The sequence below is a fragment of the Strix uralensis genome, chromosome 22 (assembly GCF_047716275.1).
Source record: "Strix uralensis isolate ZFMK-TIS-50842 chromosome 22, bStrUra1, whole genome shotgun sequence".
Classification (NCBI taxonomy): domain Eukaryota; kingdom Metazoa; phylum Chordata; class Aves; order Strigiformes; family Strigidae; genus Strix; species Strix uralensis.
In genome coordinates, this window is record NC_133993.1 from 9,795,293 (window position 1) to 9,808,786 (window position 13,494).

At 49.1% G+C, this 13,494-nt stretch overlaps 1 protein-coding gene across 1 annotated transcript in view; it reads right to left on the reverse strand.

Annotated features, from left to right (window-relative positions):
- Nucleotides 1-7,533: 7,533 nt before the first annotated feature.
- NPEPPS (aminopeptidase puromycin sensitive) overlaps nucleotides 7,534-13,494 on the reverse strand; it is a 39,096-nt gene continuing 33,135 nt past the window's right edge. The window contains exons 18-24 of the mRNA XM_074892522.1: nucleotides 12,763-12,905; nucleotides 11,924-11,980; nucleotides 11,325-11,432; nucleotides 10,910-11,065; nucleotides 10,758-10,805; nucleotides 8,797-8,943; nucleotides 7,534-7,688 (exon numbers count right to left, since the gene is read on the reverse strand). Of these exons, the coding sequence (XP_074748623.1) occupies nucleotides 7,665-7,688; nucleotides 8,797-8,943; nucleotides 10,758-10,805; nucleotides 10,910-11,065; nucleotides 11,325-11,432; nucleotides 11,924-11,980; nucleotides 12,763-12,905 (683 nt within the window). The 3' untranslated portion in view covers nucleotides 7,534-7,664. The remainder of the gene's footprint in view (nucleotides 7,689-8,796; nucleotides 8,944-10,757; nucleotides 10,806-10,909; nucleotides 11,066-11,324; nucleotides 11,433-11,923; nucleotides 11,981-12,762; nucleotides 12,906-13,494) is intronic.

Here is a 13,494-nt window from a genome sequence, read left to right on the forward strand (position 1 = left end):
GCACACCGAGCGGGGCGGGTGGCGGAGGGATACCAGCCGCTGCCCGCCGCCCCGCGCCGCCACGCTCATTGGTCGGCGGCTCCCGGCGCCGCGGTCTCCTATTGGCGGGGGCGCCCGGGGCGCGGTTCATTGGCGGGTAACGGGGGGTGAGGGGGGGGAAGGAAGGGCGGGGGCGGGGCTTCCGGCGGCGCCCGCCGTGATTGGGCGGTGCCGGGAAGGGCGAACCGGCGGCGCTGGGGAGGGGGGGGAGGGAAGCAGCCACGTGGGGACCGCGGGGGTGCGGGGGACCGGACCGGGACCGGCGGGTCCCCACCGGCGTTTCCCGGCGCCGGCTCCGCCCGTAGCGCCGCGGGGAAGCGCCCCCTGCTGCCCCCGGAGGCGGCCCTGGGGGAGCCACGTGCTGGGCCCCGACCGGGGAGGGGAAGCGGAGCCGCGGGAAAGAACCGGCCGCCGGTTTCACGCCGCACCGGGGCGGGGGACACGCGACGCCCGGTTGCGCTGCCGGGGCTCCGGAGAGCCGCGCTGGGACGGGCATCCCGCAGGAACCGGCGCTTGGTGCCGCGGGTGAAGCGCCGGCCAGTGCCGGTAGCGGCGGGCGGGGCCAGGGCAGAGCCCCAGCACCGACGGCAACGGCCCTCGCGTGTCCCCTCCGACGGGGCGCAGCGGGGCCCCCTCTGCCCCCCCGAGTGACCCCAGCAAAGGGCGATAGGGGCGCAGAGCCGAGGGCAGGGAAGGCTGGACCCAGCCCCGGAGGCTGGAGGAGAGTAGAGGGGGAAAAGAATTTAAAAAAAAAAAGGAAAAAATGAATACCTGAGGGAAAAAAGGGCGGAACAAAGGTGGAGCTGAATAATTAAAGCCAGGTAAAGGCACAGCCTGTGACTTGCTGGGCTCCAGCTTGCAAGAGGGAGCAATTAGTAACAGAAGCAGGCGGCATTGTGGGACTAAATCAAAAGGCCACAGGAGAAGGGACAACTCCCGGGTGACCAGCCCCGTCCTCTCCCGAGGCCGCAGGGAAGAGCCCTGCTCCGCTCCCGGCGTGCGCTGGGCTCTGCTCCTACCTGGCAGTCACACTTCGGTGATTAATTATTCTTTGCTCTGAATATATTTCGGTTTTCTGGGAAAGGGACACGCTCGAGGAAGAGGCTGTGAGCGACTGCAGCCAGCTCTGAGGGGGTGAGCGAGGGGAAAGGGGCGACTCGAGGGGAAAACTGGAGTTACAACTACTTGGGAATAGTTGACAGCATCAGCGTGACCGACTGTCGTGACAGTCGCGTTCCTGCAGCTGAAGACACACCTTCAGTTCAAAGAGCTGCACCGGTGGCCCAGCTGCAGGCAGGTACATCACGCCAGAGGACGGCGGCACCTTCCACGCTTCGCGGTGCTCCGTGACCCTCCCGAGCCCAGGACGGGGTGGGGGAGCAGCTTCCTGAGGGCTGTGTCCCCACCGCTGGTTCCTCACGGGGCTGACGGCCCAGGCAGGCTTCCCTCCGCTCTCCAGCTGGAAGCGGAAGATGGGGAAAAGCAGCCTCACTCCTGTTTGATGGCTCCAGGCCTTCCTCTCCCACACGGCCACTGTTTTCCCCCCACAAACACAAGCTGTTGCTTGAGGAAAGTCTTAACGCTGTAGAGCAAAGCAAGCGCTGGCCCCTGAGGACTGGCCTTACCCAGTGCTGGGGAGGTGGACTCGCCCACAGCTGTGCAAGACAAAAAAGATTCATCTCTCCCCTAAAAAAATTCAGGTTACAGGGACAGGCAGGTACTCTGGGGCGCAGGAGACCTGGATCCTGTCCCTGCCTTTGCCAGCGGCCTGCAGGACAACCTCCAAAAACTTCTTTTGTCTACCTCGGCCTTTAGTCTCAGATTTTAAAATGGGGACAAATCCCGATTCAGCTGCTTTTTTGTAAAGTGCTTTGAGATCTCTGGCTGAGGAGCACCGAGTATCACGCTGGCAGGTTTCATGCAGTTACAAGCAGGGCTAAAAAACGTCCAGACACGGGGATTTGTATTCTGTTTGTCCTGCTGCCATCGTCTTATTGCACGTTCTTACAGTGTCTCGCCTGCATCTGTCTCAGCCACTCCAGCTGGAAAACTGCTGGAAAAAAAGCTGAGACTAAGCTCGGGAAGGCAGATAGGGTTGGCGTTCCCTGGTGACTGCAGAGGTTTGAGATCTCTGAGATCAGCCAGTGAGGGAGCGCGGGATGCAGGGGCACGGCCAGCGTGAGCACGGCTCGCAGGGGGAGAGAGGGGTGCTGGTAAATCTGCCCCAGCGGAGGAGCCTGGCTGGGCAGATTGTAAACAGTCACATCACCGACTCGTTTAAGACCAATTACTATTTACAGCTTGACTCACGGAACAGAACGGACACGTTATTCAGCCTGGAGGAACGGAGTTCACTTTGCATACAGCCCTCTTCGCCTCTGCTAGCGGATCAAAGTCAACTCACCGAGCAGCGTTTGGGTTGAAATCTGGTGAAATTCACTCTCTGGTGGCGAATGCCCAGCGGGGAGGAGGGATAAGGCAGGACCGGAGGAGCCTGACCCACGGCACGGTTTGCTGCTGAACACCGTCCTGCTCCAACACGCTCCTCCAGTCCCTGCCCAGCCCGAAGCTCTAGGACATGGCCCAGGCGTGCGCCGTGTCGCTGACCCTTCCGACCCTTCCGTGTTGTTTCCTGAGGGGACTGACCAGCGAGAGAGAGGAGGATTCAAGAATTCTGTACAAATCTGGCCTTAGTAGCAAGGAAAGCCTGAAAACCCAGTGTAAAATGAGGATAAGCGAGACTGGAGTCAGCTCCCCCCAGCAATGCTCGGGCTGGAGCTGTAAACTTGAACTAGATGCACTGTTTTTCTCCTCGTTGCCATAAATGGCATACTCAGCATTCACATTACAGAGGCTTGTATCATCTCCTGCTTTCATAAACCCAGCACAGAAACCGGGAGAGAAATGCTGAAAAGTTGCTGACTCTGGAGACAGGGTACTTGGGGTTATTTCAGCAAGTGAGGAGGTTGGAACAAGAACTAGGTGACCAGGTTCCCCTTCCTGAGTCTATCAAGGCTGCTCAGTACCTTCAGGTTTCTCAGAAAATCCTACAAAAATTCCACAGGACAGGAACTCTGTGATTTTGTATCTATCCAGAGGCTGGAGTTCAGTGGAAACCTCTGAGAAACGACCGTCAACGAAGCAGAGTTTAGATGATGCCAGGTTTGAGAAGTTAACACAGGGATCCAGAATAAGATTATTTACACGAACGAGCACGTGCACCGAAAGGACAAACACATGCACCAGGTGCAGCCCTTCCTCTGTCGGAAGCGAAACGTCAAAGGCCGCTTAACACTCAACATTTCTCTAACCCTGAATTGCAGCACCACGGTGGATTTTCCGCGCGCTCAATCTCACCCGGCTGGAGCAGCCCAAAGGTGACTTAGGTGCTGCGCAGAGAAGATGTGTTTTTCTAACAGTCAGGTGGTGAAATCCAGTTTTGAAAAAAACCTGGATGAAATCCAGACGGCACAGATAAGTTACACAAGGCTGAGCAGAGACACTCACCTGGTCTTGCTTAGAGGGAACGATTTCCAAGCACTTTGGTTCTGTTCAGCCTTAAAATAATCTCATTTTTCTTTCCTGGTTTGGGTCCCTGTAAAAGAAAAGTTAATGAGTCCACAACATCAACCCAGGGGAAAAAAGATCACAGCGGAGCACAGCACGCTGTCCTCTTCAGCTCTGAGTTTTGGCACATACGTGTGTTTTCCCCACACATTTTCACTCACGTGAATCATTTTAACCTTCAACCACAAATTTAGCCCAGCAAATTGAGCTCTCCTGTAATGAAAGTCTGAAAGAGCCCAAATGGAGCTCGCTGAGGCAGCCACTGCTCGGCCTGATTTTTTGATGGTCTGTTGCTGCTTGGTCCTTCCTTCGCTGGGGTGGAAGGATGCTCCTGTTGACGTGGTCACTGAGGGACAAGCCACACGTGATCCTCCCTCCCTAACCAGAATCCGCTGGGCAGTAGAAGAGAGCTTTGCTGTATCAACCCTACAGCTTCCGTGAGCCTTGTTCTGATCCTGGCAGCCAAGACTCAATTCTCCAGCTCCTGGCACAGAACATTTTCACTTGCACAGGTGTTTTGCGTGGGCTGAGGTACCTTTAACAGAACAGGGGTGTAACGTCTCTGAAACGCAGCGCTGATGGCAGGGACAGTCGGTGGTGGGAACACCGAGACCTCCCTGCAGCCCCGACCCTGCACAGGAACACGTAGGTACATGTTAGAGAAGGATTTGGGAAGTCAACTTTAGGGGTGTGTTGGTTTTCTGACTGTTTTTCAAAGGATGCACAAGCTTTTTTTTTTTTTACTGTACACCATTTAATTTTACTATAATTTAAAATATGGAGCATATTCTTAACACGAGTGTGTTTGGGAAAAGGGTCTGGCATCTGGGGAAGCAAATAATGTGTCTTTCCAGGTGCTGCAGTTCCACTTAGGCTAGATAAAATTTTGGTCTGAAATCTGGGTATTTTTGGAGAGTAAACCAGATTCCAAAACTTTCTTTCCTAGTTAATTCCACATCTGCCTGGCAAGCTTGTGTCTTTTCCCCCGACAGGTTAAATATTATTCTATCCCATGTGTAAGAGTCTTGCAAGTACAAAGCGATGACTATATATAGGAATGTATATTTTTGTTATTACAAAACTCGCCTTTTCCAAATTGCTTTGGTAAGTTCATACTTGCAATTATTATTTTTTAAATGGAGGGGACACTTTCCGAGTGTGGCTGTGTCAGCGGCAGGAGTGGATCTGCATCAGCAACGGCGGGGCGGGAGGCCACCAGTCCTCCTCCCTCAGTAAGCATTCCTAAAACCAATTCAAAAAACTCCATTTCCAGCTTATTTGAAGCGCAGCGTTTTGGTGTCACGGGGCCAAACACGGTGCAGGTGCCTGACCATTCTGTACTGGCTCGGTATCAAACTGGCTTTGATTCAGCTTCCAGTCACAACCGACACCGACTGGGTTTCAAACTACTTTCATTATTTTTACTGCCCCTGCTACCAAAAGCGATCGAATGAAGGCGTTGAGATTTCCTTAAAACTCAGCTTCAGTTATCTAAAGGTGACGGGGTAGGAAAAAAGGAAACGGCTCAAACTGAAGATCTGCCGAGGCTGCTGCGTCTAATCACGACCAATGCAAGATGATCGGGGAGACAATCTGAAAAAAGGACAAGTAAAAACCGATCCATTCAACCGCGCCCCCTTCCTCCAAGCCCCCAACGACCCGCAGCATGGAGTTGTTCCAGAAATGGTTTTAAAATGTGAATTAACCCTTCAATCCCAGGGCTAAGAGAACATCGCACGAATGGCCCGTCCTCTGCTCGAGACCCAGCGATTCCCATTGCTCTGACAGGTTTTTCTCCACACGGCGCTGCCTCCTCTCCCCCGTGAGCAGGGAGCGGCCCCGGCACTAAGGGCAGAACCTGTCCCAAGCCTCATCACCTGAAACTCCAGCCAGCGGCTCTGGCACAGCACTAAGACAGCTCGCTAGGCAAAAGCCTGACCTGCAGCCTGGCTGTATCCACGTTTTATCAGACCGATGTTCCACCTGAGCGGGAATCAAGCTCCTACGGCTTTAAAGGGGCATCTTTATGGCAAGGCAGTACCTTGGGCACGGCCCAGCCGACCTGTCTGCAAGAGAAACCGAAAGTGAGGTCTGCAAGAAGTACCTGCAACTGCGAAAACGAGGGAAGGGCAAGGTAGCAGCAACACACGTTGTTTATTGTGGAACAACTCTGCTGCTGCCTAGGCAGGGGGATGCTCAGTGAAAAAAGCTTTTTGTGGTTTTGTTGGAGGGGGGATAGGGAGGCAGAGGCAAAAGGACAAGGTTGGTTACTTGTAAATGCCAAGATTAAAGCCAGGTGTTAGCACTGTGCCAAAAAAGTAAGTTAAAGGAGCAATAAATCATAGAGCATCTCAAGTTGGAAGGGACCTGTAAGGATCATCGAGTCCAACTCCCTGCTGCTCACAGGACTGCCAGAACTAAACCAGACGACTCAGAGCGTCGTCCAGACGCTCCCTGAGCTCCATCGGGCTCGGTGCCGTCACCACTTCCCCGGGGAGCCCATTCAAGGGACCAACAGCCCTCTCGGTGAACAAGTGGGTGCATGCAGTAAGTTTAATTGTTAAGAAAACCTTTCTGTTCCAGCCATTAAAGGTTTTCACCCCAGTGTTTTTGTGAGCAAGAATTAACGCAGATTTTTGTCATCGCTCCATCACCAGGACTCATCCAGGCAGGATTATCTCATTACACCTGAGAGGGATCCAAGAGACATGGAGGCAAACTCCTGCTGCTGGGAAAACTTGTACTGCTTTTAGCTCCACTATAAGCCTCTACTCGGGATAAAGGCCCCCACTTATCTACATGGTTCAGGTCTTTATCTAAGATTTGACACAGAAACCAGTGAAGCTGCTCGAGAGGGAAGAAAGAATCTGTCAAGGCTTCTTCAAGTGTTTAACTTGAACAGACACAGTGGAGTCCTTGTGAATAGCTTCTGTATCACTGGGGTATCCCTCTTGCTGTTCTTGTCCTGACCCTCTCCTGAGCATCAGTTTGTCTCCAGTGGAAAAAAAAAAAAAAAAAAGAAGATCTCACATTAAGTGGACAAATCCCAAACTTACTTTCACGAAGAATTAAAATCTACTTTCTTTACAGGCAGGAGAGACTAGGACTAGTCAGTCTGCTGAGACTATTCAGTTTGCTCACTGACCACAAGCCTGTTATTTCTGTCACTCTCCTTCAACTGCTTGCATGTCATTTGCATTGTTTAAAGTCAAAACAAGATCACCTCAACTTGCAGCTACAGTACTTCTCATTTCATACATCACCAGTCATGCTGGAATCACAACTTTGCATGTTATTTTGTCAATGTGCAAGAAGCAGAAGAGAAACCAGCTTACTCTTCTGAAATCACATTGGCTCTGCAGTGCTGACAGCAGGAAAAAACATAAGTTAACAGATATGACTCAGGGCAAACAGAATTCCTGTTTCAGTCTCTTCTGACCATGTAGCCACACTAGCCCCAGGGCCACCAACCCACACGGTCCCTCTCAGAGCGCTGCCACCTCCCCTGACTCTGAACGTGCCCGTTTCTGGGGGGGATCCCCCGCCCCGGCGCGTCGTGGTGGCCATCAGCAGCATTTGCAGAGTCCCTCAACTTCTCAGGTGTTTGTTTCATAGAAATTTGCTTATTCACAATTATTTTCCCCTGCCTTTACCTTCCAAATTCTGTCCCGGTGAGTTCTTTAGTGCTTGACAACAATCTTTACACAGATTACACAAGATCTACTCACGATCAGGACGTTACGTGCTCCCTCAGCTGCCCTAAGACCTAGCACTGACAGCAGGAGAGGAGGCGGCTCAGAACAAGGGTCTCCTTGGGGCCGTTAAAGACACCACCGACACGTGGCCCCCGCTGTTCCCTCAGAGGTTTAGGTCCCTTGAAAGCAGCAACACTCTTTCAGGCTTCAAACAGAACACAAGATCAGGACGTGAATTTCACATTGACATTTTTATTAACGCCAACTGTTTTAAATTTTTTTTTTTTTTTTTTTTAAACAATAGCACAAAAATGTTTCAGGGAAGCAGTCTGACAGTTAGTCTGATGACCTTCTGAAATACAGTTAAGCCACACCAAATACGAATTCCTGTTAAAGAAAAAAAAAAATATATATGGAACTCCAACCTTTGTATTAGAGGGTGTTGTGTCTGGTTAGTAGACCACGCTGCTTTGTGAAGTAAATGATGGCACACAGCTTAGACTTCATCATCACGCCAGTCATCACTAATTTAAGGCTTCTGAATCAAATTACCATCAACATCACAGAAAGGAACGAAAAGCTAGTGTTGCTACGGCCATGAGGAGATTGAACAAGCTGGATCTTTTAGACAAGTAACGGTGTCTTGAATAGAAGAGACCTGCCCTAACAGCAGCCAGGAGAACCAGTCACACAGTAGTTATCTCCTCATTTGCATGCATTTTAAGGGTGCAATTTAGTAAGAAAAAAAAATAAATTGCATGAATCTTTCTCTTATTTAATGTGGCTATGGAAGATGTTTCCTTACAATTCCATTATCTCTAAGAAGGACATCAGCAAGTGGAACCAAGGAGAAAAACCGAAGAGCAACAGAACATTTTTCTTTTTGCTGAGAGGTAACACAAAAGGGAGGGAACCTACTATCCTTGGATTGGGGGGGGGGGTTGCAGGAACATCTCCCCAAAACCTTGCACTTAGAATGATGCACAGACTCTATGTTATACCAGCTACCTGCCTTTCCGAGTGACCTGTTCCACACAACGCTCAGAGGCATTAACCCATTCTTGCCCCAGACTCTCCACAAAATTCCACTGACCTAGAAACCACTGGTTTCCTTTTTTTTTTTTTGGGGGGGGAGGGCTGGGGGAGGGTGTAAAAAACAGAACATCTGTCAATAAGAGTGTCAGGAGGGGGGTGTTAAATATTTTAACCACTGACAAGGCTTGAGGAAGTTTCACAGTTTTGTTATGCTCTATTTTATTACTATCATATTTACAGATTTTTCTCTCTTTTTTTTTTTGCTGAATTGCTGATAATTTTAATAGAATTTAAATCTGGAGTGTGAGCAGGAACCAGTTAACTACATTCATTGTCCAATCCCCATTGGTTTGAGAAAAAGACTCCAAATTCTTGGCATATGATTCAGCTGTTGGGTAGCTCCTCCCTCTCCCCATGAGGCGGCAGCAGGACTGCAGCAGTGGCATGCACAGATTCACACCATGGCTGGTGGGGCCTTGCGCTGCAGAAAATATTGGTGGATGTTCTCGGCGTCCCGCTTCAGCCAAGCTGCATTCAGCAGAATATTTTCACAGCACTGCTGGACAGTGCGTTCTGCCGATGGAGCTGGGTGACTCTCAAAGAAGGCCTGTATAAAAAGCACACAAGCATCCATAAGGGCAGAAGCAGGCACAGACAAGATTATATTTTTAAGTCGCCAAATTCCCTCGGTTATATAGAAACGCTTTTGCGCGTTAAGTTCCTCGTCTGACTACAGTTCACGCTCTGCTCCCACCAGCATCACAGGCTCTGAAAAATCTGCAGGGTGCTTGCTGAGTTTGCGAGATGTGCGATCCCAAGGACAGAGTGGGAACAGCAAAATGCCTCCGTTTCTCTGCTAAAGCCACGGGAGCGGTTCTACGGACCAGCCCCGGCGCTGCCTCCTGTCCTGCCCTGTCCTTGCTGCCAGGGACAGCAAGTGGCGCTTGGAGAGAGAAAATTCAGGCCCTCGCTGGGAGGCAACGACCGAGCAGCAAGTCGAGTGTGTATTTCTGGATACTTGGAAGAAGACACTAACGGAAGCTTAAGGCCATTTTGCAAAAGCATTTGTCTAGGTATCAGATTTCTTCACATTCTACCTAGGCCTCTTTCCAAGCTGCATAATGACCTCCAAGCACCAGCAGCACTCAAGAGTTTTGCTGAATAGTCTCACATTTCTTCCTGCAGAATCAACAATATCCATCCCCTGCGACTAGCGGAGGCTGAAGAAGCTGCACCAGAGGCTGCAGTGACTTTGCACTTTACAACTGGTTGAAGGGTAGAGTAAGCCAGCATAGCCGCAGGCTCCTCCCGGTGTTTGGCCCATCACCCCACACCAACGTGCGGCCTCGGGACTCGGACACATTCAGTACTCCAGCTAGGAGCTAGCTACAGTCTCAGGAAGTTCTCTGGGAAAGTGGTTATGATTTAGTGACGGATGATTGTTCTGGTAAATGTTTTGCAACATGTTCTTTAAAGAAAAAAAAATGATAGCGGAAGATTTCTCTGTAAAATCACTTATGCTACTCAATCTTTTCTAAGAAGAGATCACTAGATGATAAAAAAAAGGATGGATAGAGCTCATGGCTCAGCTTATCTTTGAAGTAAGAATTCCTCCTGAGCATTTTCCTAACAGGAAAGTGATAATTAAGGGCCATATTTTTAAGCTGCTTCTTCCAAGAAGGAGTCCCTGTAAGAGTGCGGGCAAAGAGTAAATAACAAAACCTACGCACATTCTCAAAACTCTACCAAGACCAGCGCCTACACTCCCAAGTCAGAGGGGACGCTTGAGCCCAGGAATGAAATCACATCACCTCGAGCCACCAACTTCAAGACAGGCTCTCTGCAAACACACTAATCTGCCTCGTGCCAAAGCCTCGCTCTCGGTACACAGCACAAATGGCCACATAAAACTTGGACCTGTAGTATGGAATTTAGCCAATTCCTGCCACGTTAATGCCCCCAGGAGTCCCTGGGTGCCAGCGCAGTCAGCACCAGGTGTGCCCTGTCAGTCTGGGGAGGAACAAAGAGGTGGCGGAAGCTTCCTCAGCTTCCTATGGCCGTTGTCACAACTACAGATTTTGCTACAATTATCTTTAAAGTTTGTCTTTTAGGGGGTCTCAAAACCGCTGCCACAAACTGTGCTGGATGTTATAAAAGTTTAAACGACTGAAACTAATGAAACAGAAATCACTAGAAGTTGCACATTACTTTGTGAAAATGCTAATTTAAGATATTTTAATAAAATAACTCAACCTAAAGCAGGGCAACTAGGCAACAGTCAGAATAGTCATAGGCAGAGCCACAGTTCAACAACAAAACCCTCACAGAAACTCATGGCTCTTCCATCAGGTGCTTACAGTCTAGAGCACACAATGTTTGTCACAGATCAACTTAATCACTTCTTCAATTAAAATTTCTTACCTTAACTTCTGCGGCCATTTTATCATTTGCAAATCCATCCACTGTTAGCTGAAGGAAAAAAAAATATTAACCAAGGGTAAGCATTTATAGCATTTCAGACATAACAGTTTGGTCATGTGTGTGAACAGGACTTTTCTCACAGCTGCACATACCTTTATTAGTCTGGATATTAAGAATCCACCTTGGTATCGATTATAAAGTTCCTCCCAATTGTCCCTTACAAATTTCCAAGCAGCTTTCCTCCCCTGCTTGCTGCCTCCAGCTACTCCACCAATAACAGATACCGTGTCCTGGGGACGTACCTCTTCCTGAAGATGAAAATGTAGACAAGCATTCAAGACTGTTTCAACAAATACAGCGTGTTGGCTTTATGCATTTCTACACCAAAGCTGTCAACGATAGCTTTTTCCCCCCATAACGCTTAAATCTTTGAGTTGTATCTTAGAAGTTTAAGGCTACTCCTCCTATTCTAGTGCATTATAAGTGCCAGTGCTCTGTCACCACGTGCTCTGAACGCACTCGTCGTTCTCACGAGGTAAGGAAGCAGCAGCTTTTCCAAGAACTTACTGAAAGTGCAAAGGTGAGAACTTTTTGAATCAGTTCTGGTTGAGAGATGGCTCCAAGAACTCGTTCAATTCGGTTCTTCTCCTCCTGCATGTCTGCTTGCTTGTGAAGCTTCAAAGCCAAAGTGAATAGTATTAGCACACGGTATTAATTAAACGTCGACTTCTTACCCAGCACCTCTGAACGTGCTGTAAACGCTAGAGCTGCTGGATTAGTCTGCAAGCCTAATATGTGACAAATTGAGCTCGTTCATGAATCATCCTGCAGCTATCCACATTACGGACCTCATTACACGTACACCAGCAGAAAGGACCGTTAGTAATAAACTGATCTTCACCACTGTTTATAGAAGGTCAAGTAGGACCGTGCCTCCAAGCAGTGAAAAATAATCCTAAAATGCAAGATGCAACGTTCCACTAGGTGGCAATTTCACACTACGCACGGCCCAAGGAACACCAAAACGAAGCCCTAACGCTCACATCAGCTGTAAAACACCGCACTGAGCCCGCCTGCAGATAAACTACATCTCAGAGGAACCTACACAATGGAATATTTAGCTGTTTGTTGCATAAGCTGACAGTGTTAACAAAGCGTGCACTCACCTTCAGCATAGTGTCTAAAGTAGTACTATCTCCATGCTTCAAAATAGTTACATATACCTAAGATAGAGCATAAACAAGGAAGGTCCTTCAGAAACCACACTTTTACAATTGCAACCAATTTCTACATGTTTGGGTTAGATTTCAGACAAGTGAACAGATGTGGAAGATCCTGGCACCAATCCCTCCTACGTTTTAAGATGGGTTTTTAAAGATGCGTCAACTCCTCTTCCTCAATTTCAGCATAATTTTGATAATTCCAACACACAGCAAAACACCAGAACAAGAAATCTTTGTACCACACAACACCGAGCTAGCAAGTAATTCATGTAGGCTCAGGCCGTATCCACCACGGTTAGACTGGGCTCTGCAGGGCCAAGCTGACACCTGCAGAGCTCTCCCACCACCCCGGCAGTTTACCCCGGTGCTTTTAAACCTGAAGGATGCAGGCTGGTCACGGATGGATGTCAATGAGTAAAGGGCAGCTCAGGTTCAGCACTGCACTGGAATAGTCTTCAAAACCCAAAAAGCAACACGATCTAGAGACCAGAGCTGTTGTGTGGCAGTCAGTGCAGCACAGCTGAGTTACGACTAAGTACTGGCCATGGCAGATGAGGTTTACTTGATTCAAGAGACACTGGGATGCCTGTACCGTGCTCCCCAATATAATTTTCTTCATAACTGGACTTATCCAAGCTCCCACCACCTCTGCCAAAACCAGCTGGTCTCATGCCTTGACACTGGTTTCCTCTAGCTTCCCTATCCTTGGAAATACAAGAGTTAAGTGCACACTGTGCTGAGCGGGGACAGTTTTTTGGGAACGAAAATTTACAGTAACCTACAGGACTCCTCAGATCAGCCGACAGCACGTGTTTTCCTTCCACATGGTCCTTAAATCGGCGTCGGGCTTCTTCTAATGTTGCCTTATGCCCAGCTTTTCCTAGTTTGCCCAAGACCAGACCTCTCAGAAGGGCATCTAGATGACCTAATGAGTGAGTAAGAGGGAAAAAAAAAATTATTTGGAGACAGCAATTAAGTGCTCTCTCACCTAGAGTGGTCCAGGCAGAGCTATATAACAACCCTTCCACATGCTTGAGGATATCTACAGCAACTAGGCCTTTTCTCACTCTCCTTGGTGCCCACTGGAGAACACACTGATTTTTTTATGGCGAGAGGGTCAGGAGAGGATGATTCCGGCCCCAACACAAGAGGCTAGGCCTGTAACCTGAGCTAAGTCAGTAATATTAACCACTTGTGTCTACAGCAGGACAGACTAGGACAAGTAAACATGCACGTACACGGCTTTCCATCCTTGTAGTCTAACAAGTTTCATGCATTCCAATAGATGCAAAGCTGAAGCAAAGAATTTTTATCAGTCAGTGACCATGTAGGGAAAAAGTTTTGCCATTTTTGCTTGTGCCTGATAACAGAGAGTTGTTTTGTTTGTCTTTTTTTAAGTATAAAAATACTCCTGAATGCCTACTTCAGGCTCCTCTTCCTCCCTTCTCTCCCCTTTCCCAAAGTCTTGATGGTTTATTTACAACATGAGTTTTTCAAAACTGCTGCTGGGTTTC